The 24,789-nt window shown below is 42.2% G+C and overlaps 3 protein-coding genes across 3 annotated transcripts; 1 reads left to right on the top strand and 2 right to left on the bottom strand.

Annotated features, from left to right (window-relative positions):
* The first annotated feature begins 13,677 nt into the window (after positions 1-13,677).
* LOC147857572 (delta-aminolevulinic acid dehydratase, chloroplastic-like) lies at positions 13,678-17,720 on the top strand. The gene is made up of 12 exons (XM_087327767.1): positions 13,678-14,010; positions 14,843-14,954; positions 15,056-15,129; positions 15,371-15,439; positions 15,543-15,626; positions 15,700-15,769; positions 15,851-15,906; positions 16,288-16,409; positions 16,537-16,608; positions 16,718-16,799; positions 16,964-17,041; positions 17,362-17,720. Exons 1-12 carry the CDS (start codon positions 13,693-13,695, stop codon positions 17,527-17,529), a joined length of 1,305 nt encoding a protein of 434 aa, XP_087183893.1. The 5' UTR covers positions 13,678-13,692; the 3' UTR covers positions 17,530-17,720.
* Positions 17,721-18,929: 1,209 nt separating this feature from the next.
* LOC147857571 (uncharacterized) lies at positions 18,930-20,468 on the bottom strand. Its single transcript, XM_087327474.1, has 4 exons — positions 20,336-20,468; positions 20,021-20,158; positions 19,771-19,881; positions 18,930-19,112 (listed from the first exon to the last, which is right to left on the bottom strand). Exons 1-4 carry the CDS (start codon positions 20,390-20,392, stop codon positions 18,990-18,992), a joined length of 429 nt encoding a protein of 142 aa, XP_087183600.1. The 5' UTR covers positions 20,393-20,468; the 3' UTR covers positions 18,930-18,989.
* Positions 20,469-21,761: 1,293 nt separating this feature from the next.
* Positions 21,762-24,553, bottom strand: LOC147857570 (rac-like GTP-binding protein 6). Its single transcript, XM_087327412.1, has 7 exons — positions 24,136-24,553; positions 23,819-23,906; positions 23,077-23,186; positions 22,943-23,006; positions 22,766-22,830; positions 22,454-22,519; positions 21,762-22,355 (listed from the first exon to the last, which is right to left on the bottom strand). Exons 1-7 carry the CDS (start codon positions 24,232-24,234, stop codon positions 22,257-22,259), a joined length of 591 nt encoding a protein of 196 aa, XP_087183538.1. The 5' UTR covers positions 24,235-24,553; the 3' UTR covers positions 21,762-22,256.
* Between the last annotated feature and the right edge of the window lie 236 nt (positions 24,554-24,789).

Here is a 24,789-nt window from a genome sequence, read left to right as displayed (position 1 = left end):
CTGCTCTACCTCGAGGTCCATGCTTGCTACTATACTAAGCACCGTCCGGATGGAGGTCATCTTTACTACCGGGGCAAATATCTCGTCGAAGTCCATGCCCTTCTTCTGGTGGAACCCCTTTACCACGATCCTGGCTTTGTACCTCGGGGGGTTGCCGACATCTCTCGGTTTCAACTTGTACACCCACTTGTTTCGGAGTGCCCGCTTTCCTTTCGGCAACTCCACCAATTCGTATGTATGGTTCTCATGCAGGGAATCCATCTCGTCCTGCATGGCACTTAACCATTTTCGGCTGTGGGTGTCTTCCTTCACTTCTTCGAAGCTTTCCAGCTCCCCCTCATCGGTCAGCAGAACATGCTCTGCATCCGGAAATCTCCGGGGGGCCCTTCTCTCTCTTAGAGGGTATCTCCGTCTTTGGGCTTCGGTAGCCGGCTCCTCTATTTGCTCTTCATCCGAATCCGATTCGGGGTCTAGGCCAGTTCCGTTCTCAGCTTCCTCTACCTCTTCTTCTGTCGGTTCGGTATCCTCACCGTAACCGGCTGGTTCCTCGAGTGCTAACCGGTCTCTTGCCGGTTGGGTCTGCTCATCGTAGAGTCTATCCTTACCGGTCGACTCAGAGTTCATTATCTTCTTTTCCGACTCCTAGTCGGCGAGCGTCTTGTCCTCCATGAAGATAATATCTCGACTCCGGAATACCTTCTTGTCGACCGGGTCCCACACTCGGTAGCCGAACTCATCGTCACCGTAACCGAGGAATATGCATGGCCGGGTCTTTGGATCTAACTTTCCTCTCCTGTCCTTTGCTACATGCACATACGCGAGACACCCGAACACCTTCAGATGCTAGTAGGATACTTCCTTACCGGTCCACACTCTCTGTGGCATGTCTCCGTCCAAGGGTACTGAGGGTGATCTATTTATCACGTATGTCGCCGTCGATAGTGCCTCAACCCAAAACTTCTTGGGTAGTTTTGCATGTGCTAGCATACTCCGGACCCTCTCCATTATGGTTCGGTTCATCCTCTCGGCCAGTCCGTTTAGTTCCGGCGTCTTCGGCACGGTAAATTCGAGCCGGATTCCCTTCGAGCGGCAGTACTCCTCGAACTGCCCCCGGTACTCTCCTCCATTATCTGCTCGAACCGCCTTCAGCTTCCGGCCGGTTTCTCTTTCCACTCTCGCGTGGAGCTCTTTGAAGACGGATAGCACCTGATCCTTTGTCGTCAACGGTGTGACCCACAGCTTCCGGCTGTGGTCATCTATGAACGTCACGAAGTACTGCGCTCCGGCATGTGACTTCGTGTCTACTTGACACACATCCGTATGCACCAACTCCAGTGGTGCATTACGTCTCATCGGTGGCCTTGGTCGGAAGGAGGTCCGGTTCTGCTTACCGGCCAGACAGTTAGTGCACTTCTCTAAGTGCAAGTTCTTCACTGGAATGAGGTTGTCATCTGCAAGCCTCTTCATCCCCTTCTCGCTCATATGACACAGCCTCTTGTGCCACAGCTCACCGGCAGTGTCGGATGCCACGTTCGCTTCTTCCGGACATAACCGGGCATTCATTAGGTACAACGTGTTTACCTTCCGGGCCCGAGCCACAATCAGGCTCCCTTTGCTGAACTTCATGACACCGTTCCGGATGCTACCCGTGTAGCCTTCATCATCTAGCCGACCGGCTGATATCAGGTTCAGACGAACCTCCGGAACGTGTCGGACATCCTTCAACAGCAACTTGCATCCGGTTGGTGTTGTTAGCCACACGTCTCCTATGTCGACGATTCGGCACGTACCTTCATTTCCCATCCGGCGTTGCCCAAAGTGACAACCAACGTCTCCCAGTTATCCGGGAGGGAACCGAGCAGGAGTAGCGCTAGTACCTCGTCGGCAAGAGGTACTTCCAATGACGTTGCCTGGTGTATCAGCCCCTGGAAGGCATTCATGTGTTCCGCCATGCTGGAGCCATCTTGGTACCGGAGTCTTACTAGATTCCGGAATACCGACACCTGATTGACAACATTTTTGTTCTGGAACATTATGCCGATCTTCTCCCAGAGTTCATGAGCCTTGCTCTCTTCATTGAAGTTGTTGTACAGGCTCATGTCGATGAAGCACCGTATGTACGTCGTTGTCTTCATGTGCATCACCTCCCATATCGCGGCGTCAATTTTGTCCGGTCTCTTGTCCCCGAACTGTACCGGTAGCCAGAGGTCTTTAACAACGAGCATGTCCCTCATCTTCGACTTCCATACTGAATAGTTGGAGCCGGTGAGCTTGAACATGCCGCCAAATGATTCGTCCATTTTCTGTGTCGATTTCGCTCTGATACCATTTGACGGGAACTTGTCGTTCCTTATGTCCAACGCTCGGCGACAACCGAGAATCTTTTCATACACAGAAAACGGGAAATAGAACACGACACAAAGAAGAGAAATGGTACACAGGAGGTTAACGTGGAAAACCCCAAACTAGGGGAAAAACCACGGCAGCCCACAGGCTGCAAACTGTCACTATGTATGAATGTACAAAACAGTGAGTACACAGAGGCAACAACCTCGGACTCACGATCTTCGCCACAGGCGGCGGTTACAACAGAGGCAACGATCTCGTTCTCTCTCTCTCTCTCTCTATGTACAGTTACGCGCTCTCTCTTCTTCTTGCACCAACAAAGAAAAATTACAACATAATTAGTTTTGCCCTAAGTCATATTTATACTAATATGACTTTTCGGCTATTTACAAATATAGCCACAATGGGCTCTCAGAAACATATTTACGAATATGTCTCTTCCTCCGGTTCATACCGGGTCTGCACCATCCGGCTCTCCGTAGCCAGGTACTCCTCATCCGGCATCCGGTTCTCCGTAGCCGGGTACTCCTCATCCGGTTCATACCGGGCCTGCACCATCCGGCTCTCCGTAGCCGGGTGCTCCTCATCCGGTTCATACCGGGCCTGCACCATCCGGCTCTCCGTAGCCGGGTGTTCCTCATACCGTTTCGGCCTCGGCCGAGTTTGTTCGTCGGCATTGTTCTTCTCCCTTCCCATCCGGAGGGACCTGTCTCCCAACACCGAATTGGCAGGCTTCACATATTCGGGCCTTGCGGCCACTAAATGTCGACAAATCGAGAACAACTTGTTTCGATTGTAGGTCCTAAAGCCTCTGGTAATTGACGTGACCAATCCGCTTGTGCCAGAGATCTTCTGTCTGATTCGATCTTCTGTCCTTTTGCAAACATAGCGGAGCGTACGTCATTGGAGTCAAGGATGAACATCCTCCTGTCGTGGCGCCCTTGCATGATTATCCGGCCTTCTTCTTCGATGAAGCACCCGAGGTGCGTAAACCGCACCTGCATTCCTTGGTCGACGATTTGTCCAACCAACACCAGGTTCTTTGTGATTGTCGGAACATGTAGTATGTTCATCAGCTTTCCCTTTTGTTCAACATGGCTTAAAGGAACTTTTCTAACATGCACAATCAGGTGAGGGGTGTCGTCTCCAGTTTCGACAATTCTTGGTTGTTCCGGTTTCTCTAAAAACGAGAACCACTCTTCATGGATCGTCATGTGATTAGATGCTCCGGAATCAACGTACCACACTTCCTCCGATCCGGAAGTGGTCTTCTTCATCGAGTTCGCCTTGTGCTTCATCATGAAGGTTGGCCCTTTACCGGTCTTCCCTGTTTCGTATCCTTCTGATCCTTCTGTGTAGTGCGAGCTTTGTCGGTTTCCCTGTCCGGCCTTGTCGGATCCGGAACCGGTCTTCCCTGTTTCGTATCCTTCTGATCCTTCTGTGTAGTGCGAGTTTTGTCGGTTTCCCTGTCCGGCCTTCTCGGATCCGGATTTGTCTGAATTGGCGCGCTTTTTCTAGCACTCACTTTCTCTGTAGCCTTTTTTGCCACAATACCAACATTCTGTGTCCGCCTTCCCTTGCCGGTTTCCAGCGCTGTTTTGACTCCTCCTGCTCGTGGAGGGCCCGGAACTGCTGTCGGCACTATCTCGGTGCCTTCGATTCTGCTCTTGTCGGCTGCCTCCATTGCGTGCCGACCCACCTCGTCCTCCACGCCCACGGGGCCGGTTCGCCTCTATGTACAACATCTGATTGTCCAGTTGAGTGGTCCTCGACCTACTCGCATGGTTTTCTTTGACCATCAACATCGATTGCAGGTCGAAGAAGGATGGTGGCTTCTCCCGGGTGCATATCACCGTCCGGATTGGCCCGTACCATTGTGCTAGACCACCAAGGCAGATTTGTACCATTTCGTCTTCGTCCACCGTCACATTGACGGACCCGAGCGCGTCACAAATCTCCTTTATTTTTGTGGTGTATTCTGTAACTGACATGTCTCTCTACCGGATGTTGTTCAACTCTTGCCGAAGCTGCACCTTACAGGCTGTGGTACTTGCAGCTAAAATATTCCGAAGATTTTCCCAAGCCTCCTTCGGCATTTTTGTATCCTTGATGTTGTCATGATATGGCAAGACTCGAACCCATGCCCTTATGCTACATGGGTCGAGCTCTTGAGCATTAGATTATACATTGTAATACATAGAATATTATTTTCATTTATGTTTTATTATAGAAAATTGATGTATATTCCAGATTTCTCTGGAACATTCTAGAAACTTCAGGAGTATTCCTTAGAACACTATAAAAGGAGGCACAAGGTATTATTTCGAACCAAATCGGTTCAACGCCAGTCTTTTCTTATCATCACTCTCTCACTCTCTCGATCTCTCTCTCCCTCCCTCTCACCCACTCTTTCCTTCTCTCGAGAGTTCTTCACCTCTCTTAGTACTAATACTTCATTTAGTACTAAGTCCTTCTCTGTCTTAGTACTGTTCCTGACAGTTTGAACCGATTTTCCTATCTTCTGTCTCTCTCATTTCCTACTAATCTCTTATTCCTCTTTTCTTTCATCCCATGGCCACTGTTAGCGCTGAAGAATATCAATCTGTTTTCTCGGAATTTCAATGCTTGAAAGAGAAGTTCCATGCTTTGGAACAAGAAAACCAACGGTTGCTGGGGGATCTTTAGCAAATCTCCTTAGAAAAGCAGCAAACGCAACAACAACATGGGGAACTTGCGTTACGCGTGCAACAACTCAAAGCAACCATCGAAACGATGCAACAACAAGGGCCCGGAACACAAGGGATTCATAAAGAACCCAAGATTGGCCTTCCCACGAAGTTCGATGGAACGCGATCGCAGTTTAGAGGGTTCCTTAACCAGGTACGATTAGTTATTCAAATGCATCCTTCCCGGTATCCCACCGATGTATCACGAGTGGGTTTAGTGGGCACTTTGTTAAGTGGCTCAACGTTGGCATGGTTCGCTCCACTATTAGAAAAGGAATCTCCGTTACTCAACAAATTTGAAGAGTTTCTAGGTGAGTTTAAAGCATGTTTCGGAGATACTGACAGCATCAGGACCGCAATCAACAAAATTCGGCGATTACGCCAAGGTGACCGTCCAGCCTCCACATACGCTGCAGATTTTCACCTACTCGCCGCCGATATCCCTTGGGATGATCAAGCGTTGATGGAGCAATTCCGTTATGGTTTACGCAACGACGTCAAGGATTTACTCTTGACCTTCCTCGAAGAGCCAAAGTCCTTAACAGAAGCAATCAGTCGCGCGGTGAGATGTGACAACCGCCTCTTTGAGCGACGTTTGGAACGACAGCTATAGATGCCGAGGGCAAGATCAGAGCCCACCTACGCCTCAGTGGTAGCAAGACCTTTTCCGAGGGAGTCATATAATGCGACTCCAGCGAATACTCCGACTCCGATGGAGATTGACACTACACGTTGTCGAGGGCCATTATCCGAAGAAGAAAAGCAGCGACGTCGTACAAATCGACTATGTCTTTACTGCGGTGGACTAGGACATATTGCAATAAATTGCCCCCATAGGCCAAGAAGACAGGTAAACCAAATAGTCGTTAGTTCTAATTGTACTAAACCCGAGCCTATTTCAGTAGGAATATCTGATAGTACTAATAGTACTAATAGCCCAGATCTAGCAAACAGATTTGATGTCCTTAGTCAATTAGAAGAAGAGTTAAACAATTAAGTCCAGCCAAAATAGGAGTCGTTTGGTTGGACAACCCTAGATCTGTGCAGCCCATTAGTGGTTCCATTCCCTCTAAGCAAGTTAGTGATGTGTTTGTAGCCCAAGTAATAGTTAGTACTAAAAGTACCCCTCTAGTACATGTCATAGCACTCCTAGATTCCGGAGCTAACTCTTGCTTTATGGATAAGAAATTTTCTCAAGCTCATAAGATATCCCTAAGAAAACTCCAGTGTCCAGCCTCTATAGTAGTCATTGATGGACGTCCCATTGCCTCCGGAAATATCATAGAAGAGTCAGAGCCCATTAATATTGTCCTAGATAACTTAGCATGTGTAGTATCATTTAATATTGTTAGTATCCTAGAACATCCCATAGTTTTAGGATTACCATGGTTCGAGTTACATAACCCAGACATAGATTGGAGAACAAGAGAAATCTGGTGTCGACAAACCCAAGGGTCAACTCAGAAGATGGCAACCATTTCACTACGTCAGTTGCGTAAAGAAGGGCACAAGGAGGAAATGTTCCTCTTTGCAATATTAGTAAACCCCTCCAGCACCACTAAAGAAGAATCCACCGTTCAACTTCCCGAGAAGTATCGTCATTACGCCGATGTGTTCGATAATGTACAAGCCAACACACTTCCTCATCATCGACCATACGATTGCCCCATTGATTTACAACCGGGAAAAGAGCCGCCATGGGGACCGATCTACAATTTGTCACCAACCGAGCTGGAAGTCCTTCGGGCCTATATAGAGGAGAATTTGGAAAATGGTTTCATCCGGCATTCGAAATCTCCAGGAGGCGCGCCCATTTTCTTCGTCAAGAAAAAGGATGGATCGCTTCGTCTCATTGTAGATTACCATGGCCTGAATAAGGTTACAATCAGGAATAGGTATGCTCTTCCCCTTATCTCAAGTCTTTTAGAACGGATCAATGGTGCTAGGCTCTTCATGAAGATCGACTTACGGGGGAGCATATAACCTCGTACGGATCCGACCAGGAGACGAATGGAAGACCGTGTTTCGCACTAGATATGGGCATTTCGAGTATACGGTCATGCCGTTCGGCCTCACTAATGCACCGACAGTCTTCCAACACATGGCTAATGATATATTCCGAGATCTTTTGGATGATTGTTTGATCATCTATTTGGATGATCTACTGGTTTATTCAAAGACCCAAGAAGAACATGATTCTCATGTACTATTAGTACTAAAAAGACTTCGAGAACATGGTTTGTATGCAAAGCTAGAAAAATGTAGTTTCGGGTGCAACCAAGTGGAATTTCTCGGCTACATCATTTCGTCAGAAGGCATCTCCATGGACCCAGCTAAGGTCAAAACAGTGGTAGAATGGCAGACTCCGCGTTCGGTGCGGGATGTGCAATGCTTCCTAGGCTTTGCCAATCATTACCGGAAGTTCATACAAGATTACTCAAAGATCGTTCTACCTCTCACACAACTTACCAAGAAGGGACAACCGTTCATCTGGTCTGAAGAAACGGATGTGGCTTTCGAGAGTCTTAAAAAGGCATTTACATCGGCTCCAATTCTAGCTCATTTCGATCCGGAAAAACCATTCATTATCGAAGTTGACGCATCGGATTTTGCATTGGGGAGCATTCTGTCACAACAGGGGAATGATGAGAAGCTACATCCTGTGGCTTTTCACTCACGCAAGTTTGACGCCGCCGAAATCAACTACGAAATTCATGATAAGGAGCTATTGGCAATAGTGGATTCTTTTATGCAATGGAGGCATTTTTTGGAGGGATCCTCTCATCCGGTCACCGTATTTAGTGACCACAAGAACCTTGCCTACTTTCAGGATGCTCGTGTGTTGAATCAACGTCAAGCTCAGTGGGCCCACTTCCTCACGCGTTTCGACTTCAAAATTACATATCATCCGGGGAAGCACCAAGGGAAGGCAGATGCATTATCACGGCGTTCGTATCTAGCACCCTGTCCTGGCGAGCCAGCTTTCGATAACCAAAAACAAGTCATCTTGGGACCGGCACGACTACAAGCAACACAGATCTTTGACATGCCCATGGATTCCTGCGTTATCGATACCATACACGAAGACTTGAAGACAGATGCGTTCGCCCAAGCTATACTAGCACAAATTGATCCCTCTCGAGCGTCGTGTTCATAGTCGCAACCACCAGGTACGGACTATCGGCAATTCAAATACCATGATGGATTACTCTTCTTTAAAGAACTTTTGTATGTTCCTAATGGTTCTTGCCGCCTTCAAGTAGTACAAAACTGTCATGACACATATACAGTTGGGCATTTTGGTAGTACTAAAACACTACATTTAGTACAACGATCATTCTGGTGGCCCTATATGCGACAATTTGTCGAGGATTTTGTTCGGACTTGTGATACATGTTGCAGAGCGAAAATGCCAAGGCATCATCCATATGGTTTATTAGAACCATTACCAATTCCAAGCAAGCCGTGGCAGTCCATTGCTCTAGACTTCATCACAGATCTTCCAGTCTCTAAGGGGTTCAATGCGATTCTAACGGTGGTCGATCGATATACGAAGATGGCTCATTTCTTGCCATGTACTAAGGAGATCTCCAGTGAAGACACTGCCGAAATTGTCATGTGTGAAGTATGTCGGCATCATGGACTTCCCGATAGTATCATCAGCGACCGTAGACCCCAGTTCGTGTCAAATGTCTAGAAGCACCTTTTTAACATGCTCAAGGTCACTTGTAACCTCTCCTCCGGCTACCACCCACAAACCGATGACCAAGCCGAACGAACCAATCAAACGTTGGAGCAATATCTGCGGTGCTTTCTCAGCTATCATCAGGATGACTGGGCAGATATTCTCCACTTCGCCGAATTTGCCTATAACAACTCTATCCACACATCCACGAAAGTTACGCCATTTTATGCTTATACGGGATGTCACCCCCGGTGGTGTGTACTTGAAACCCCAGAGGTGTCCACAAATCCTTGCGCAGAGGATCGCTTGGAGAGGTTACGCAAGATACAAGCGGATTTGTCTACTCATCTCCAACAAGCTCAACAAACACACAAGGTTTATGTGGATCGTCATCGACTCCCATCTAGTTTTAACATTGGAGATCGGGTATGGATACTCCGACGACACATCAAGACTACTCGCCCATGCGAGAAGTTGGATTATCGGCGATTAGGTTCTTTCCGTATTATAGGAAAGATTAATGATGTCGCTTTTCGTCTTGATCTACCTCCACAACTTTGGATACATCCGGTGTTTCATAGTTCTCTCCTCGAACCCTATCAAGAGAGCACCATCCCAGGCCGTATTACACAGCCTCCACCCTCGATCGAGCTTGAAGATGGACCTGAGTACGAGGTTGCCGCCATCCTTGATTCCAAGCTTGTTCGCAACAAGCCCTACTATCTAGTCGATTGGCTAGGATATAGTCCCAGCAAGCGTACTTGGGAACCGATAGAGAATGTCACCAATGCTCGTGCTCTTCTTGAAGACTTCCATCGTCAATTTCCAGACAAACCGGGTCCTCAATCCAAAACGACTCGTTACACTCGTCGTTTTAAAGGGGGGATAGTGTCATGATATGGCAAGACTCGAACCCATGACCTTATGCTACATGGGTCGAGCTCTTGACCATTAGATTATACATTGTAATACGTAAAATATTATTTTCATTTATGTTTTATTATAGAAAATTGATGTATATTCCAGATTTCTCTGGAACATTCTAGAAACTTCAGGAGTATTCCTTAGAACACTATAAAAGGAGGCACAAGGCATTATTTCGAACCAAATCGGTTCAACGCCAATCTTAAGCCTCCTAGCTACTGTACATTTTCTTCACATAATATATATATTTTCTTATCATCACTCTCTCTCTCTCTCTCTCTCTCTCTCTCTCTCCCTCTAACTCACTCTTTCCTTCTCTCAAGAGTTCTTCACCTCTCTTAGTACTAATACTTCTTTTAGTACTAAGTCCTTCTCTGTCTTAGTACTGTTCCTGACAGATGTAGCCGAGCATCTGATCATGCACACAGGACGTGAGGTAGTAAAGCACTCTACTTGCTCCTTGTTCCCATGCTGGGAAGTCCTTGTGTGCCGACTCCAATGCTAGCTTGTTAGTTTCTTCCACATAGCTCCAATATCCATGCCCCAGCAGGTACTGGTGCATTTTATACGACCAAGACACATAGTTGCTTCGGTCAAGCTTTTCTGTTGGAAGCGAACTTGCCATACCTTTGTCCATCTCGATCCTCTTCTGTTCTTCACCGAGTGTTAGGGTTTGTCTTCGAAAGCATCTATCGGTTTCCGAGGAGTCTCAACCCTCACACTCTGATACCATGTGAAAGTTAGCATGCGGAAGTTTTGACAAAACCAATTTAGCCAGATAGCGACAGAGAATAAACACAAGTTCAATGGAAGCTTGAGAGTACTTAGCATATACGGGAGAGAGAGAGAGAGAGAGAGAGAGAGAGAGAGAGAGCAAAACATAAACTCAATTAAAAAATGACAATCCTCTGTACATAGAATGTGCTCAAAGAGCACTTTTATACAAGTCCATAAAGGACTGACAGAAGTATTGGCATGTACTTCAATGCTCATACGAGCGACTGACACTGACTCCCAAAAATATGCCTACGTACTAGGCTAAATCCATAGGCCTCTAACAGCCTATTGGTTTCAATCTGATCCGGCTCCTGGTTCCGGATATCATCCAAACATCGATCTGGTTCTCCATTCCGGATACCGATCCGGCTTTGGCTTATTCAACCGATCTGGATCTGGTTGAGCTTGCTCGCTCAATAGGGCCACCAATAGATCTGAGAGATCAACTCTAAAATTTTGGCGACCCCAAAATGGCCCGCAAGCAAACCATCGTGGCATTCAGTTAAAATGCAAACTCAACACCACCCTTGTGGGACATAAACTAGATTGTTCCTCAGGAGTACCCCATCTCGAAAGGAGAATTTTTCAAGGTCATCTGACTGTGATCAATGAGTTGGATCCTCGAAACATGCTTTGATTTCCTGAACAAAGCAATCGGTTGCAGTGGTCGTGGTGATGTCAGCAAGGAAGATCTCGTCTTGGAGGACATAGATTGTGAATATTTGAACTTGATCAGGTGTCAACATACACTAGGATTGTTGATCGTATGCCTTATCCCCGAGGCTGGGTGCTAGCTCCGGCCGCTTAGAAAGAGCATCGATTTTGCTATGTTGGTGTCATGGATGAAACGCGATTTCGAAGTCATAGTCGTCAAGGAAAATTGACCATCGAGGTTGTCGACTATTCAAGGTGCGGGTAGAAGAAAAGTAGAGAATGTTTTTGTGGTCGGTTATGACCTGAACACGGTGTTGGGCCCCAGTTAGGTAAGGCATCCATTCTCTGAATGTAGAGATAATGGTTGCAAGTTCCTTATCATAGATCAGGTAGTTTATCTTTGGAATTGTGAATGTATGCGAGTAGTAAGCTATTGGATGGTGTACCCCATCATTGTCGGGTTGTGAGAGGATAACGCTGATAACAAAGTTTGACACATCTGTTTCCACTATGAATGGCTTTGTTGGGTCGGGGTGAAGGAGTATTGGGGCGATCATAAAGGCATATTTAAGCGCCATGAATGTAGATTGTTCTGCCAATGTCCAGCAGAAGGGTCGGTCCTTACGAGTGAGTGCAACCAATGGTCATCGGTCCTTACGGGTGAGTGCAACCAATGGTTGCACAATTTTGGAGAACCCTTTAATAAACTGATAGTAGAAATTTTAAAAGCCAAGGAAGGATTGAACATCTCTTACACGGGTGGGAGATTGCCATTCTTGAATTGCGGCCACTTTCCGTTGATCCATGGAAATACCATCGAGAGAGATGTAGCCCAGAAATTATACAAAAGGTAGCTCGAATGCGCATTTCTCATATTTGGTGTAAAAACCGTGTTCCCAAAGTCTTGACAACACCAGGCGGACATGTTGGTCATGGGTATCGAGATCCGGGGAGTATATGAGGATGTCATCTAAATAGACCACCATGAATTGGTTCCCTCTGGAATCAATGATTCCAGAGGACAATTGTTCATCATAATCTATGTGGACGACTTGGTCATTTGAGGAGAGTATATCGTGGACATCGAACATACCAAGAAGCTACTCTCCGACCAATTCGAAATGACCGATATGAAGGAGCTCCATTAATTTCTAAGAATAGAAGTAATTCGGACCCCCGACGACATCCTGATCTCTCAAAGACACTATATTCTCAATCTTCTCTTCAAGTTTGGGATGACAGAGTGTAAGCCCGTAGCAACCCCCCTCGATCGTAATCAGAAGATCGATGTCGACTCTGGAACTACAGGATGCAATCCAACTCCATACTGTCAACTAGTCGGCAGCTTAATTTACCTCACCATCACTTGGCCTGATTTGAGTTATTTAGTCGGCCTCCTTAGCCAGTTCATGCAGACACCACGAAACATCCATCTGGACTGCGCTAAGCGAGTATTACGCTATGTGAGTGGGACAAGGGATTTCGTTATTCTCTACAAATCGGGGATTTCTATTCAACACAAAGGATATACCCATGCCGATTGGGCCGGTTACAAAGCTGCCAGACGATTCACACACACGCAAGAGCCAGAACTTGACTATTCACACGTTGTTATGTTGCAAGAAGAAAAGCATCATACTCTAGGTTTATCAAAAGTTGAAGGTTAAAACAAAGGCAAACCTAGAAGAATATGTGATGGGATGAGGCATTATCTTATATATCAAGATAACAAAAAGATATATTTGAATTGATAAGAACTTATGTTTGTAATGTAAACGCAAAGGGTTCGAATATATGTGGAGGTTGTAACATACATATATACATAGAATTACACACACACACATCTTTACATACTAGTAGGTACGCTTGGAGTTAAAACATAAACCATTGAAAGAATTGGGGCATTCAAAAGGACACATTGCGAGCATTCAAAAATCAACACTTTGAGACAATCCCATCCTCTATCGTTCATTCAAGCCATACTCGTAGGTATGATTGGAGTTGAAACATAAACCACCGATTGAGACAATCCCATCCTCTCTCATTCATTCAAGCCATACTCGTAGGTATGATTGGGGTTGAAACATAAACCACCGAAAGACACTCGACCATTCAGAAGGGACACATGTTGCGAGCACTCGGAAATCAAACAACTCAAGCCAATCCCATTCACTAAACTGATTATTTAGGACAATTCGGTGATTGTTTCGGGCGTATGTCCAGGGAGCCAATCCTATCACTAACCTGATTGTTCAAGACAAATTCGGTGTTATGTTCAGGGAGCGACACGCTTCTCGGCACCTCTCCTCTCCTCTCCTCTCCTCTCCTCTCCTCTTCTCTTCTCTTCTCTCGTGTCGAATTGTAATGTAAAAAAATTCTTCCTCTTGTATTTTCACCATGGATTTTTGAATTGCAAATGTGTAGAGTGGATGGATAGATACAGAAGACTAGACTGTATGTATTATTTCAAGAGATAACAAAAACAAAGAACAAATTAAAAGAAGAACATAATAATAGTAAAAACAGTTCAATCAAATCCATACATATTCATTTTTACTCAGTCAGTAATAGCTCATAGCTATGGCTTCTTCTTCTTCTTCCTTTTCTTCTTCTTCTTCCTTCTCTGCTGCTGCTTTCACCTGCTTCTCTGCGCACTCCCTCGCATCCTCTCGATGGTTTGGGCACCCCCTCAGATTTCATCTCCCTTCCCCCCAGAAATGCCCCCAGGGGAAGTGGCTCAGAAGCAGGAAGTGCTGCAGAGCCGTCGCCGCAGAGCCCAAGAGATCTCTGTCCATACAAGAATGTGAAGAGAAGGTTGTGTCGGGGAACCCTCCTTCAGCTCCTCCCCCTCCTCTCAGAGGTGAAGCTCCCCCTGGCACCCCTGTCATCACTCCACTGGTAAAAAGCTTCTTCTTCTATAAAAAACATATATTTAACTTATAATTTATATGTTTGTGTGCATATGTGAGATATACATATATCCATATATGTATAAATATGTTTGTTTTATCTAGGTTTTCAAAACATCATTCTTAAGTTTTTTATGTTTTTATTTTTTGTTTCTTTTGATTAAGAGGTTTAACACAATTCCTTGTGAGCTAACTTGTTAGTTTTTTTTATGTCATTCCTGGATCACGTTAGTTTTTTAACTTCATTCGTCTCGATTAGCATTTTCGATAGCATTCTTCTTGTACAATCTAGTCGGCTTTTTAGCATAATTCCTTTCGATTTTACCTAAATATATGGAGAATGGTGGTGAAAACCTTTGGTTAACCCTAAACCTTACATGATGACCCAATCCCAACTGTGTACAACATGCATTGGCTCATCCCAGGCCATTAAAAAGAAGTTCTTAGCTAAATTTTGTAATGAGAAGAACCCACATTCGACCTAGGGGATGAGGAATGAGTGACTTGCTAAAGAAGGTTGGTTGGAGATTTGTGTCTGGCCATATCTTCTCTAATCTATCCCTGATCATTCCTCAGTTACTTTTAACCATATTAAATTACTGAATAGATGCATAAGTTCCCTACACAAAGTAGAAACACACGTATTCACAGTCACGATAATGAGAACTTAGGCATTCCTAGTCTATGTGAACATTTCTGGTCATAATACTGTGTACATCGCTTAATAAGAGTGTACCTAGTATAACTTAGGTCGGGCTTTTAATATAACAGTACCAACAAGATTTGATTTGATCTTATATGCTAACTATTTTAATGTTCAGAACCTGGTTAAGCGTCCTCGAAGGAATAGGAAATCCTCAGTATTCCGAGCAGCATGTCAAGAGACTGTGGTTACACCAGCCAACTTCATTCTTCCTCTTTTTGTTCATGAAGGTGACATACTTTCATTTTCTGCCAGAATAGTTTCTCTTACCTAATGCGACTCTTTGTTCCACAAGATTAATCATGCGTTAAAACCTTTAAAAATGTATTAGGTGAGGAGAGTACTCCAATTGGAGCAATGCCAGGATGCTACCGTCTTGGATGGCGTCATGGTCTTATTGATGAGGTTTCTAAAAGATATTAATTCATTGCTATCTGATTCAATTCGATGCGGTTACCGCTCTACCATTATCTCTTTGCATTTTTCAAGATGTGGGTTATGACTTCGAGATCTATGATCAAGATGTGAAAGAAAGTCCACATATTCTTGTGGGTTGTGACTTTGATGATCTATGATCAAGATACGAAGAAAGCACATGTTACCCTTCATACAATGAGAGAACTAAACTATTTGACTAATTGTTCAGGTCTACAAGGCTAGGGATGTGGGTGTCAATAGCGTTGTCCTTTTTCCCAAGATACCCGATGCACTAAAGGTATTATCTACCAAAAACCATTAGCTCTAAAGGAAATGCAAAGAGCGTGTGAATGTGATTTTAATAGTAAAATATTGCCGCTATATTCTTGTTATTGTAACAGTCAGCATGTGGGGAGGAATCTTTTAACCCAAATGGTCTGGTTCCACGAACAATTCAATTACTCAAGGACAAATTCCCAGATTTGGTATGTTTATCACATTTATGGTGTGAACATTGTTCGGGCTTGAGGTCCTTCTAATTCTTGGTTATGTTTATAGATCATCTATACAGATGTTGCGCTTGATCCATACTCATCAGACGGTCATGATGGCATTGTCAGATCAGATGGTAAAGAACTGGTGGTATTAAGCTTGTATTCAGCCAATTAATGTGATCAACAATGTTTCTAAGAAGGTTTATTCTATTCAGGTGTAATCATGAACGATGAGACTGTGCATCAATTATGCAAGCAAGCAGTTGCTCAGGTTTGCCTGCATTCACATTATGTTTTATATGTTATTAAGTATAGGGAGAAGACCATTAACTTCCCATGTTTCTGAAAAGTACTTGAGTGCCCCTTTTGTTGTAGCTCAAAATTTACTATGACATAGGGGTTCTGATAAGGTTTGCAAGCTTTGGGGTATTCTGGTAAGTACCCAGCATGTTAGGGATGTTTTGGTGGTTTGTCGTTACATAATTAGGGATGTGATCTTGCACAAACTGTAGAAAATGGTGTACATAATAATACCCATCTCTGTGATTTTGCGTATAATTTCTGTTAATGCGTGTGTTTTTTGAGTACGAATTGTAGATGTGATGTTTTTTGGCATATGGTAAAAGTATGCTGTCATTTTGATGAACATCAGGCAAGAGCTGGAGCAGATGTTGTTAGTCCAAGTGATATGATGGATGGACGAGTCGGAGCAATCAGAAGAGCTCTTGATCTTGAAGGTTTTCAAGATGTGTCAATAATGGCATATACTGCAAAGTATATATACTATTTACTTCATTTTGTTTTGAAATTTCTTTCCATAATATTCTTTTAAAAGAACAAAAATTATTTGTATTGATTTGTCAAGGCAAAAAAAAAAAGATTTTGGGTTTGTATTTGACAGATTTGCAAGTGCGTTTTATGGGCCTTTCAGAGAAGCTTTGGATTCAAATCCGCGATTCGGTGATAAGAAGACGTATAACTGAATTTTCAGATCTCTTGGACGAATTAATGCATCAAGTCTCACTGTATTGTTGATTGATGGAGAAAAATCTACCAATTTTTTGTGTGTATTTGTTGAACAGGTACCAGATGGATCCAGCAAATTATAGGGAAGCATTACTTGAAATTCGCACTGATGAAGAGGAAGGAGCAGACATTTTGATGGTAATATTCTTTGTTTTGAAATAAGATCATTAAAAAGAAAACACTCGCCACTCTATTTGTTTACTAACTCTATGTTTTAGTTATCGACTTTTTATTTGTATGTTAGCTCTAGACTGTTTTTTGTGTTAAAAAGCTCCCTCTTCATTTTACTTTCGGATCCTCAGGTCAAACCTGCAATGCCATATTTGGATGTGATCAAGCTTCTTCATGACAACTCTCCTCTACCTATCTCAGCATATCAGGTAGTGCTCAATGGATGATTCATTATAAAGTCCTATAGGAATATGAAAAGGGCTGAAAAACCAAACATACCCCTTCTTTTCGATATTTACTAGAGTACCCCTAGCTTTTCAAAAACATTTGTCAGAATACCTCTCAAGGTCTCAGAAAATTCTACTCTGCAACAAGGGCAGAAATTCCCATGAAAATTTGAAAACCTCGGGGGTATTTTGGTTTTTTTCTAAAGACATGAAAACCGTTGCATTTTAGGAGTGGGTGATTGATACCAGATTCCCCCCAAAGTCATGTTTTGTTTTCTGACTTGCAAGATTCCCTTTGGTAGGTGTCGGGTGAATATTCAATGATAAAAGCTGCAGCTGCGCAAGGAATGCTGGATGAGAAGAAAGCTATTTTGGAGTCACTTCTATGTATTAAACGGGCCGGTGCAAATATTATTCTAACTTATTTTGCATTACAAGCTGCAAGATACCTAGTTGGAGAGAAAAATTGAGCGAAATGTTGGTGTTGAAGAATATCTTTCTCTCAGCTATTTTGGAATATAGGTGTATTTTTATCTTTGTAATAAAAACAATCATGATGAGGCTATAGTCTTAAATAGGGAATCATTTGTACATGAGACTTTTATGAGGTTTTATTGTATTTCCGCATCTTACTCGTTAATAACAACCTTTCTTGGAATCATCTCTTGAGTAGTCGATAAATCCTCGCAGGGGCCAGGCCCCGTCTCATAAATTGGTCTTCCATGGATGTTATAAACATATCTATCTATTATCTATAGGGAAGTGACCTCAAAACTCCTTTGTCGCCTATTGAGCTTTAATCTTAAAATGATGTGGATAATAAACATAGTGTATACAATTGATAATAATAAATGTGCCTCCTCATTCTAACTACATTTGCACTGGCTTATTATTTTCTTTGACGCATTTCTTTTGTCTCCATATTGTTATATAATTCCAACTTCCAAGTATATTTGCACTGCCTTTGTTACACATTTCTTACATGTTGGAATAGATAGTACTCACAGTTATTTCAATGACTTATTCCATGTGTCTAAACATCATACAACAATTGGTTTTGAATGTAGTACAGAAACTTTGTGCAACCTGCTTTCATGTATCAGAACTCCCAATATTCAGGATGTGCAATAAAATGACTGGTTCTTATATAGATATGTACCTTGCTGTGGAGAATCTGAGGTGATCATATAAGCATTCAAAATGCTATTGTCAGGAACTCAAAAGTCTTGGGATATATCTAATTTAATGCAACAGATAATTCTGGATTCATTGCATTCATTCTACTCGTTTTGATGCATTTCCCCGTATTTACATACAAACAGAAGATATATTCTGGATTCAAGGATTCAAACAAGGATTCAAACTGCTTCAAGACAGTATAATTCTTGTGTAATGGCCAATTTAGGTATCTAGGTTCAAAGTATTTTTTTTGTTTGATGAGATTTTAAGGATTTTGTGCACTAGTAAGTTTCAGCCAAATATAACAAAGCACTTCTTATAAAGTAACACTTTTGGACTACATTTTTCATTAGAAAGAAGTGTTCTCATCCACATATTGGAGCTGCAAATAGCTGCAAATTTCACACTATTAAGTTACTTCACAAACCAGATTTCAAAAGAGTTATTCTTTCAACATTAATAGTTCTAAATTCACTGTTGTAAAGACTGTTTTTTAACTATTAGAGAGGAGTTTGTCAACCTAAACTTCAAATGGTAAAGACACTTGAAACCAAAAACACAACAACTCGACTGCATATTTGAAAGCTCGATTATATATTCAATTGAATCACAAAATAGTATACTTCCCAGATCGATAATTACATTAGATGTGGTAGACATGTCTCCACTAGGGTAAAAGTCCATACCCATAAAGAACTACCAAGTAAATTATTGAACTCAAAAAATGATTGTTGATTAGTTTTTAACTAATTCAAGAAGAAACGGTTTGCTTCTCGATGAGATCCACGACTTGTTGCACAGTAGACACATTCTCGGCATCTTGCTCTCCAATGCTCACACCAAATTTCTCCTCTAATGTCATGACTATCTCCACCTAGAAGGAAATCCAAAGCTTCAATCAAATTTTGTGGGTACCACACAAACTGTTGGATTATGACTATGTTGCATGAATTCACAAAATCATAAGGACTTAGGCAAAGACAAAGTCCATGTTAAATACATGGAAAACATAACACAAACATGTGTCACTAGTGGTGCCACTTATATACCGACACGCAAAGTCCATGGTGGTGCCACTACAAAATAAAAGGTCATGCAAACATGTCTCTTGTGCTGCCATTACAATACATGCAAACATAATCCTAGCTAGTTCATGAATTTAGCTCACAAATTAATACCACCATCAAGATAATGACAATACTTCATGAGATTCCTAACACTTTTGGTCATAAAGCTCAGTCAGATCATGAAACCTATGCTGAAACTGACCTATACATAATAACACATTGCATGATGAGGGATCAAACCCTAGTAAACAAGATCATGGATCAAACCCTAGTAATCATGATGAGGATTCAAACCCTAGTAAACATATTTAGAGCATGATGAGGAATCAAACCCCAGGAAACAAGATGATGGATCAAACCCTAGTAAACAAGATGAGGGATCAAGCCCTAGTAAACATATTTAGATGAGCATTAGCCTATAGATGCCAGTATGAAGGATACATCCTAAATGTTTCACTTAAATACCGTGTCGAGAGAATCGGCGCCAAGTTCTGAAAACTTGGTGTGGGGATTCACACTGCTGCGATCTACCGACAGTTGGGTCGCTATGATATCCGACACCTCATCAAGGGTGCTCTGCATGCATCAATTCGATCATTTCAACATCAATATTATACAATTTGTTTCATGGGTTAAACAAAACACCCATCATTTATTCCCTCCTCTCTCTCTCTCTCTCTCTCTCTCTCTCTCTCTCTCTCCCATATGATGTTACCTTACAAGAAACCATCAAGGGTTTTCTTGACCCAATATAATTCCTCTCTGCAGCTTTAATGGTGAGCTTGCATGGCCTCCTAGCGAATTGGAGCTTCACCGATACTCTGCTTAATCCACTAAAATCATCAAAAATCCTCTGCATAACAACCAACGAGGGTATGCATATACATTAGGAAGAGCATATGAATGCTGATGAGTGCCATGAAAAGTGGTATTAAAAGAAGGCAAAATCTGAAGATGGATAGGATCCTAAACACAAGAACCCTTGAAAATCACTAATATATAAAGAGCATTATTGTTAGCAGTTACTCACAGTTGGAGGGGCCAACGCTGCAGGGGATGCAGAAAAGAGGAAGCAGGAAGAAGCCATGCAGAGAACCAGAGAAAGAAAAAACAGAGAAAAAGAGAGAGAGAGAGAGAGAGAGAGAGAGAGAGAGAGGAAACAGAGGAAATTTGATTAAGGAAAGGAAGAAGAGAGAGGCTTTATTTATATGAAGATTCACTCAATTCACATGCAAAAATAAATAAATAAATAATTGATTGATTGATTGATTAATTAATTAATTACTTGATTGATTAATTCATGAATTAATGAATTAAACTCCCATCAATTCCTCTAAATTTCTATTTATTTACAAATTCCATCTACTTGAGATATGTACAAAATATCAAGGTCTTGAAACATCTCTTTCCCTTGATTGTCGGTAAGTGAGCGACAGATCTCGACAGGTTTCCGAGTGTCTGGGGTCTAGAGAGGTTGTCTGGTGGTAAACAGGGGATGATTGAGGGGTTTTTTTCTTTTACTAGTTGCTAGGTGTGACTATCGGTAGTTGGGTCTGTTTTTTTTTTTTACCTGTTTGTGATGAGGTGTGATATTGGATGACCCAGAGGTTGTTTGTGTAGAGTCTAGACAATTGGCATTATGTGTAGTGAGAGTTGTGAAGTTATTTCCATGGCCACCGAAGATGTTTTCAAGGACATTTAAGTTGCTTGCAAGAAGGACTGAGGGGATTCTCAATAACTAACTAGGTCTACATAATTGGATACAAGTCGTTGTGATTGGGTGGGTACCTGGGTGTGATTCGAGACAAAAGATTGTTCTCGATTGCCAGATGAGGTAGGCCACCCCAAGTAGTTTGATTGTAGCTAGATATATGGTGGGACAATTGGAGTCTCTACTTACTAGTAGAAGCCAGGAGTGCCGCCACATGGGAGAAAACAAATGTTCTCATCTCTCATCGATATGTTTCTCTTCAATGCTACTCGCTTCTTTCATCGAAATGTTTTAATTAACTTGTCAATGTGTGATTGTAAATCTCAATTTCTAACGAACATGTACTGCTCCTGCTCCATTATGTTTATCATTGATGCTACCTGATTTTATCCAAAGTGTTAACTACCTTCTCAATGAGTGATTGTAAATAATTCTTGTGGAGTCTCATGAACATGTAGTGCTCCATTGTCTTTCAACCACATGGTTGTGGAAAGTTATTTGTAAAGCCATGTGTATTTAGAAGCAGATTAATTTGTGTGCATAATCTCAAACTGCAATTATAAAGAATTTCTTTAGTAAACAGGAAATGAAACCTCATTTGTCAAGAGTTTTAGACTTAAAGCACTATGTATTATTACCCAATGCATTCATGTGTATGACTCTGTTTATGTCATAATTTTAATGATTAATCATGTGTGAAAATAAAGTAATGTAGTGCTCCATTATGCAAGTTGAACAACTGGCATTTCAATGAAAAAGGCTTTCTTTTCTTCTTAACACATTTTGTTTACATACAAAAGATTAGTTAAAATCCAAGACATCATGCCAATAGAGGGTTTTACATATAATGTAGTTTGATGGATTCTTCTACCATATTATACCTCTTGATGTACATCAAAAGTGTTAAACCTAATCCATAAAAAGTTGGGCAAGATCATTATAACAGCAAAAGGAGAAGAATGTTGTCTATGGCGATTTTGTTTTGTTTTTTTTTACATTCGTTTCGGCTCACCGAAAAAGCTCTACATTTGTATCCACCCTTTTCTTTTCTCATCTGAGTTTGATCGAGAGAAAAGGTTCGAACTTACAAATGGTAAATGAGATCATATCCTTGGTTACATTTTTAACTGGCCAAGGAGACAAATCTTATCCCTACACACCTTCATAGATCCGATCCTTACATGTGACCGAAGCAAGAGAGTGCTAGCTACTAGCTTCATACTCTTTTATTTGAAATCTCTCATAGGATCCTGCAGTTCCTCGATTTCTTCTTGGCCTTCCGGAGCTTTGGGGGTTGTAATACCACCCCTATAGCGGAATCGAAGACCGCTTTCACATTCTGAAAAGTCCAGCATTAGGAGGGGAAAAAAGCTATTAGTTCTATTAGCAATTCTAGAACTACGAAAAAGAAACATAACAAGCAGAATCAAGTGTTACCACTTGTGTTTTGGAACTGCATTCGACATATGTGGATGCCCCTATTTGCCGACATAATTCTTGGCCCTATCCACAAACAATACTATCATAAAACAAAACATGATAATAGAAAATATTTGTATCGAGTCACAAATCTTTATCGGGGGTTTTTCCGTGTATAAAGTGCTAAAAAGGCAGCCGATTTGATTTGCTTTTTTTGTTCACACATGTCGGACATTCTAGTGTTTTTATCATTAACTAAGTAGAAACACATCGTAAGTTTTAAAGGAATACATACATACATATACACACACAAATGTAGACACAACTCACTTGAGCCGTGGTGATCGAAAATGCCCCCGGATGATCGGCGAAAAATTGTTTGTCATCTCGGAGATCTGTGGACAAAAAAGACACAAAGCCATAATCAGGAAGGAGTAAGCTTTTATGGAAACCTTTCAATAATTCTACTAGTGTGGTGTGAGCAATATTATGCATATCGAAACCTACCCAATTTGGTACCAACTAAAATGATCGGCGTATTTGGAGCATAATGTCTTAGTTCCGTGATCCACTGTATACAAAAAATGGAGGATCAAACAAGAAGAACACCAACAAAAGAATGCGAACTAAAAGATACATACCTTCTTCGAGACATTTTCATAACTCGCTTTACTGACTAGAGAGAATGCTAGGAGGAAGACATCGGCCCCTCTATAACTCAAGGGTCTCAATCTGTTGTAGTCTTCTTGGCCTTCAAAATGCAAAAGAGAAAAAGTTAGAAAACACTTCAATAATTATATGGGGATTGAGATGGTAATGGCATACTTCCCATTTGAATTCACAATGTGAGAATCATGGTGGGTTCTTTTTAACTGCCTCCCACAAAGTAATGTAAGGAACCATAGATGGACACAAATGCCTTAAAATGGGAAATTTTGTTCTGATGTTTAGGTCCTAAATCCACAGCATAATAATGTGGAAGAGGAAGAGAATTATAACTGAACTAAAAAGACTATGTTGCAATGCTTAGGTCCAAATCTACATACAATGTGATGTGGGAATCATAGTTGGGTATATAGTTGTGTAAAAGGTCCAAATCTGCAATGCAATGCAGGAACCCTAGAGACAGACAGACAGACAGAGAGAAATGTTTAAAGGACTGTGTTGGCATGTTTAGGTTTAGGGTTTAGGAATAAATCCACAGTAAATCAATGTAATTAAGGAAACATGGGGGGGGTGAACAGATGTCTGGGAAAAAAACATTTATATTTTCACATTAAGCTCTAATCCACAATGCAATGTGGGAGCCACAATTGTCTAAGAACCTAATTGTTGCCAAAAACAGTAGTACTAAAGAAAAGAGGCCCAGATGTTCAGCCAAACCTGCAGTATCCCAAAGCCCTAGATTTATGGCGGTTCCATCGTATACCACATTTGCGCTGAAGTTATCAAACACAGTGGGAACATAGTCCTGCAACAAGATTCGAAAAGAAACGGTTTTCAAAATCAAATGTATGCATGCATACATACGCACATATAGGTTGAAAATACAATGCAAATGCATATCTTAAGTTAGGGTTTGAGGGCAAAAGAAACAATTTAGTGTAGAATTGAGTGGAACAATATACTTAAAATGTAGCTACTTTAGGGTTTAGGAAGCAAAAAAACAAAGAAGAGAGAGAGAACATTATGATACATACAGTGGGGAAGGTATTGCTAGTGTAAGAGATGAGCAAGCATGTCTTGCCAACAGCTCCATCTCCGACTGTCACGCATTTGATGAACCTTGCACTGCTCATTTTTGGTTGGTTTAGCGTTAGAGCTAAGACTTAGCGTTAGGAGTTAAGGGGGGGAAAAGGTTGGAGTTGGGTTTTAGGGTTAGGGTTAGGGTTAGTGGGAAGGTGAGGGTAAGTGTTAGGGTTAGGGTTGGAGTTGGAGTTGGGTTTAGTGTTAGTGTTAGGGTAGGAGTTAGTGTTAATGTTATTGATAGGGTTGGAGTTAGGGTTAAGGGTTAGGGCTAAGGGTTAGGGTTAGGGTTAGGGCTAGGGTTAGGGTTAAGGTTAGAAGAAGGAGAAGAATGCGGAGGTGCAGGGGAGTGACTGTGTAAGTACAGTAGAGAGAGAGAGAGAGAGAGAGAGAGAGAGAGAGAGAGAGAGAGAATTGAACGGAAGTGCCCGTTGCTTTTCTGCTTTTCTCTCAGGAAACGCAAATCATCTCTTTGACCTCTTTCTCTTCTCTTCTGTTTTCTTTGCTTTTCGAATGATTTGCTTTCTGCTTTTTGCTTTTTGCTTTCTGCTTTTCTTTTCTTTTTTTTGCTTTTCTCTCAGGAAACGCAAATCATCTTTGACCTCTTT

Source organism: Azolla caroliniana, unplaced genomic scaffold, assembly GCF_043228905.1.
Source record: "Azolla caroliniana isolate FFs.n. ecotype wild unplaced genomic scaffold, voAzoCaro1.0.p SCAF_11, whole genome shotgun sequence".
NCBI classification, from domain to species: domain Eukaryota; kingdom Viridiplantae; phylum Streptophyta; class Polypodiopsida; order Salviniales; family Salviniaceae; genus Azolla; species Azolla caroliniana.
This window is presented reverse-complemented; position numbering and strand designations above follow the sequence as displayed.

Coding starts and splice junctions, on each gene's coding strand:
- LOC147857571 (XM_087327474.1), bottom strand. CDS start 20,392: ATGGCTTCTTCCTGCTTCCTCTTTTCTGCATCCCCTGCAGCGTTGGCC. Junction 19,882..20,020: donor CCTTGATGGTTTCTTGTAAG/GTAACATCATAT, acceptor TGATGCATGCAG/AGCACCCTTGATGAGGTGTC. Junction 19,113..19,770: donor GCGCCGATTCTCTCGACACG/GTATTTAAGTGA, acceptor ATTTCCTTCTAG/GTGGAGATAGTCATGACATT.
- LOC147857572 (XM_087327767.1), top strand. CDS start 13,693: ATGGCTTCTTCTTCTTCTTCCTTTTCTTCTTCTTCTTCCTTCTCTGCT. Junction 14,011..14,842: donor CCCCTGTCATCACTCCACTG/GTAAAAAGCTTC, acceptor TTTAATGTTCAG/AACCTGGTTAAGCGTCCTCG. Junction 15,627..15,699: donor AGGACAAATTCCCAGATTTG/GTATGTTTATCA, acceptor TTATGTTTATAG/ATCATCTATACAGATGTTGC.
- LOC147857570 (XM_087327412.1), bottom strand. CDS start 24,234: ATGAGCAGTGCAAGGTTCATCAAATGCGTGACAGTCGGAGATGGAGCT. Junction 23,907..24,135: donor CTAGCAATACCTTCCCCACT/GTATGTATCATA, acceptor ATCTTGTTGCAG/GACTATGTTCCCACTGTGTT. Junction 23,187..23,818: donor AGGGCTTTGGGATACTGCAG/GTTTGGCTGAAC, acceptor TGCATTTTGAAG/GCCAAGAAGACTACAACAGA.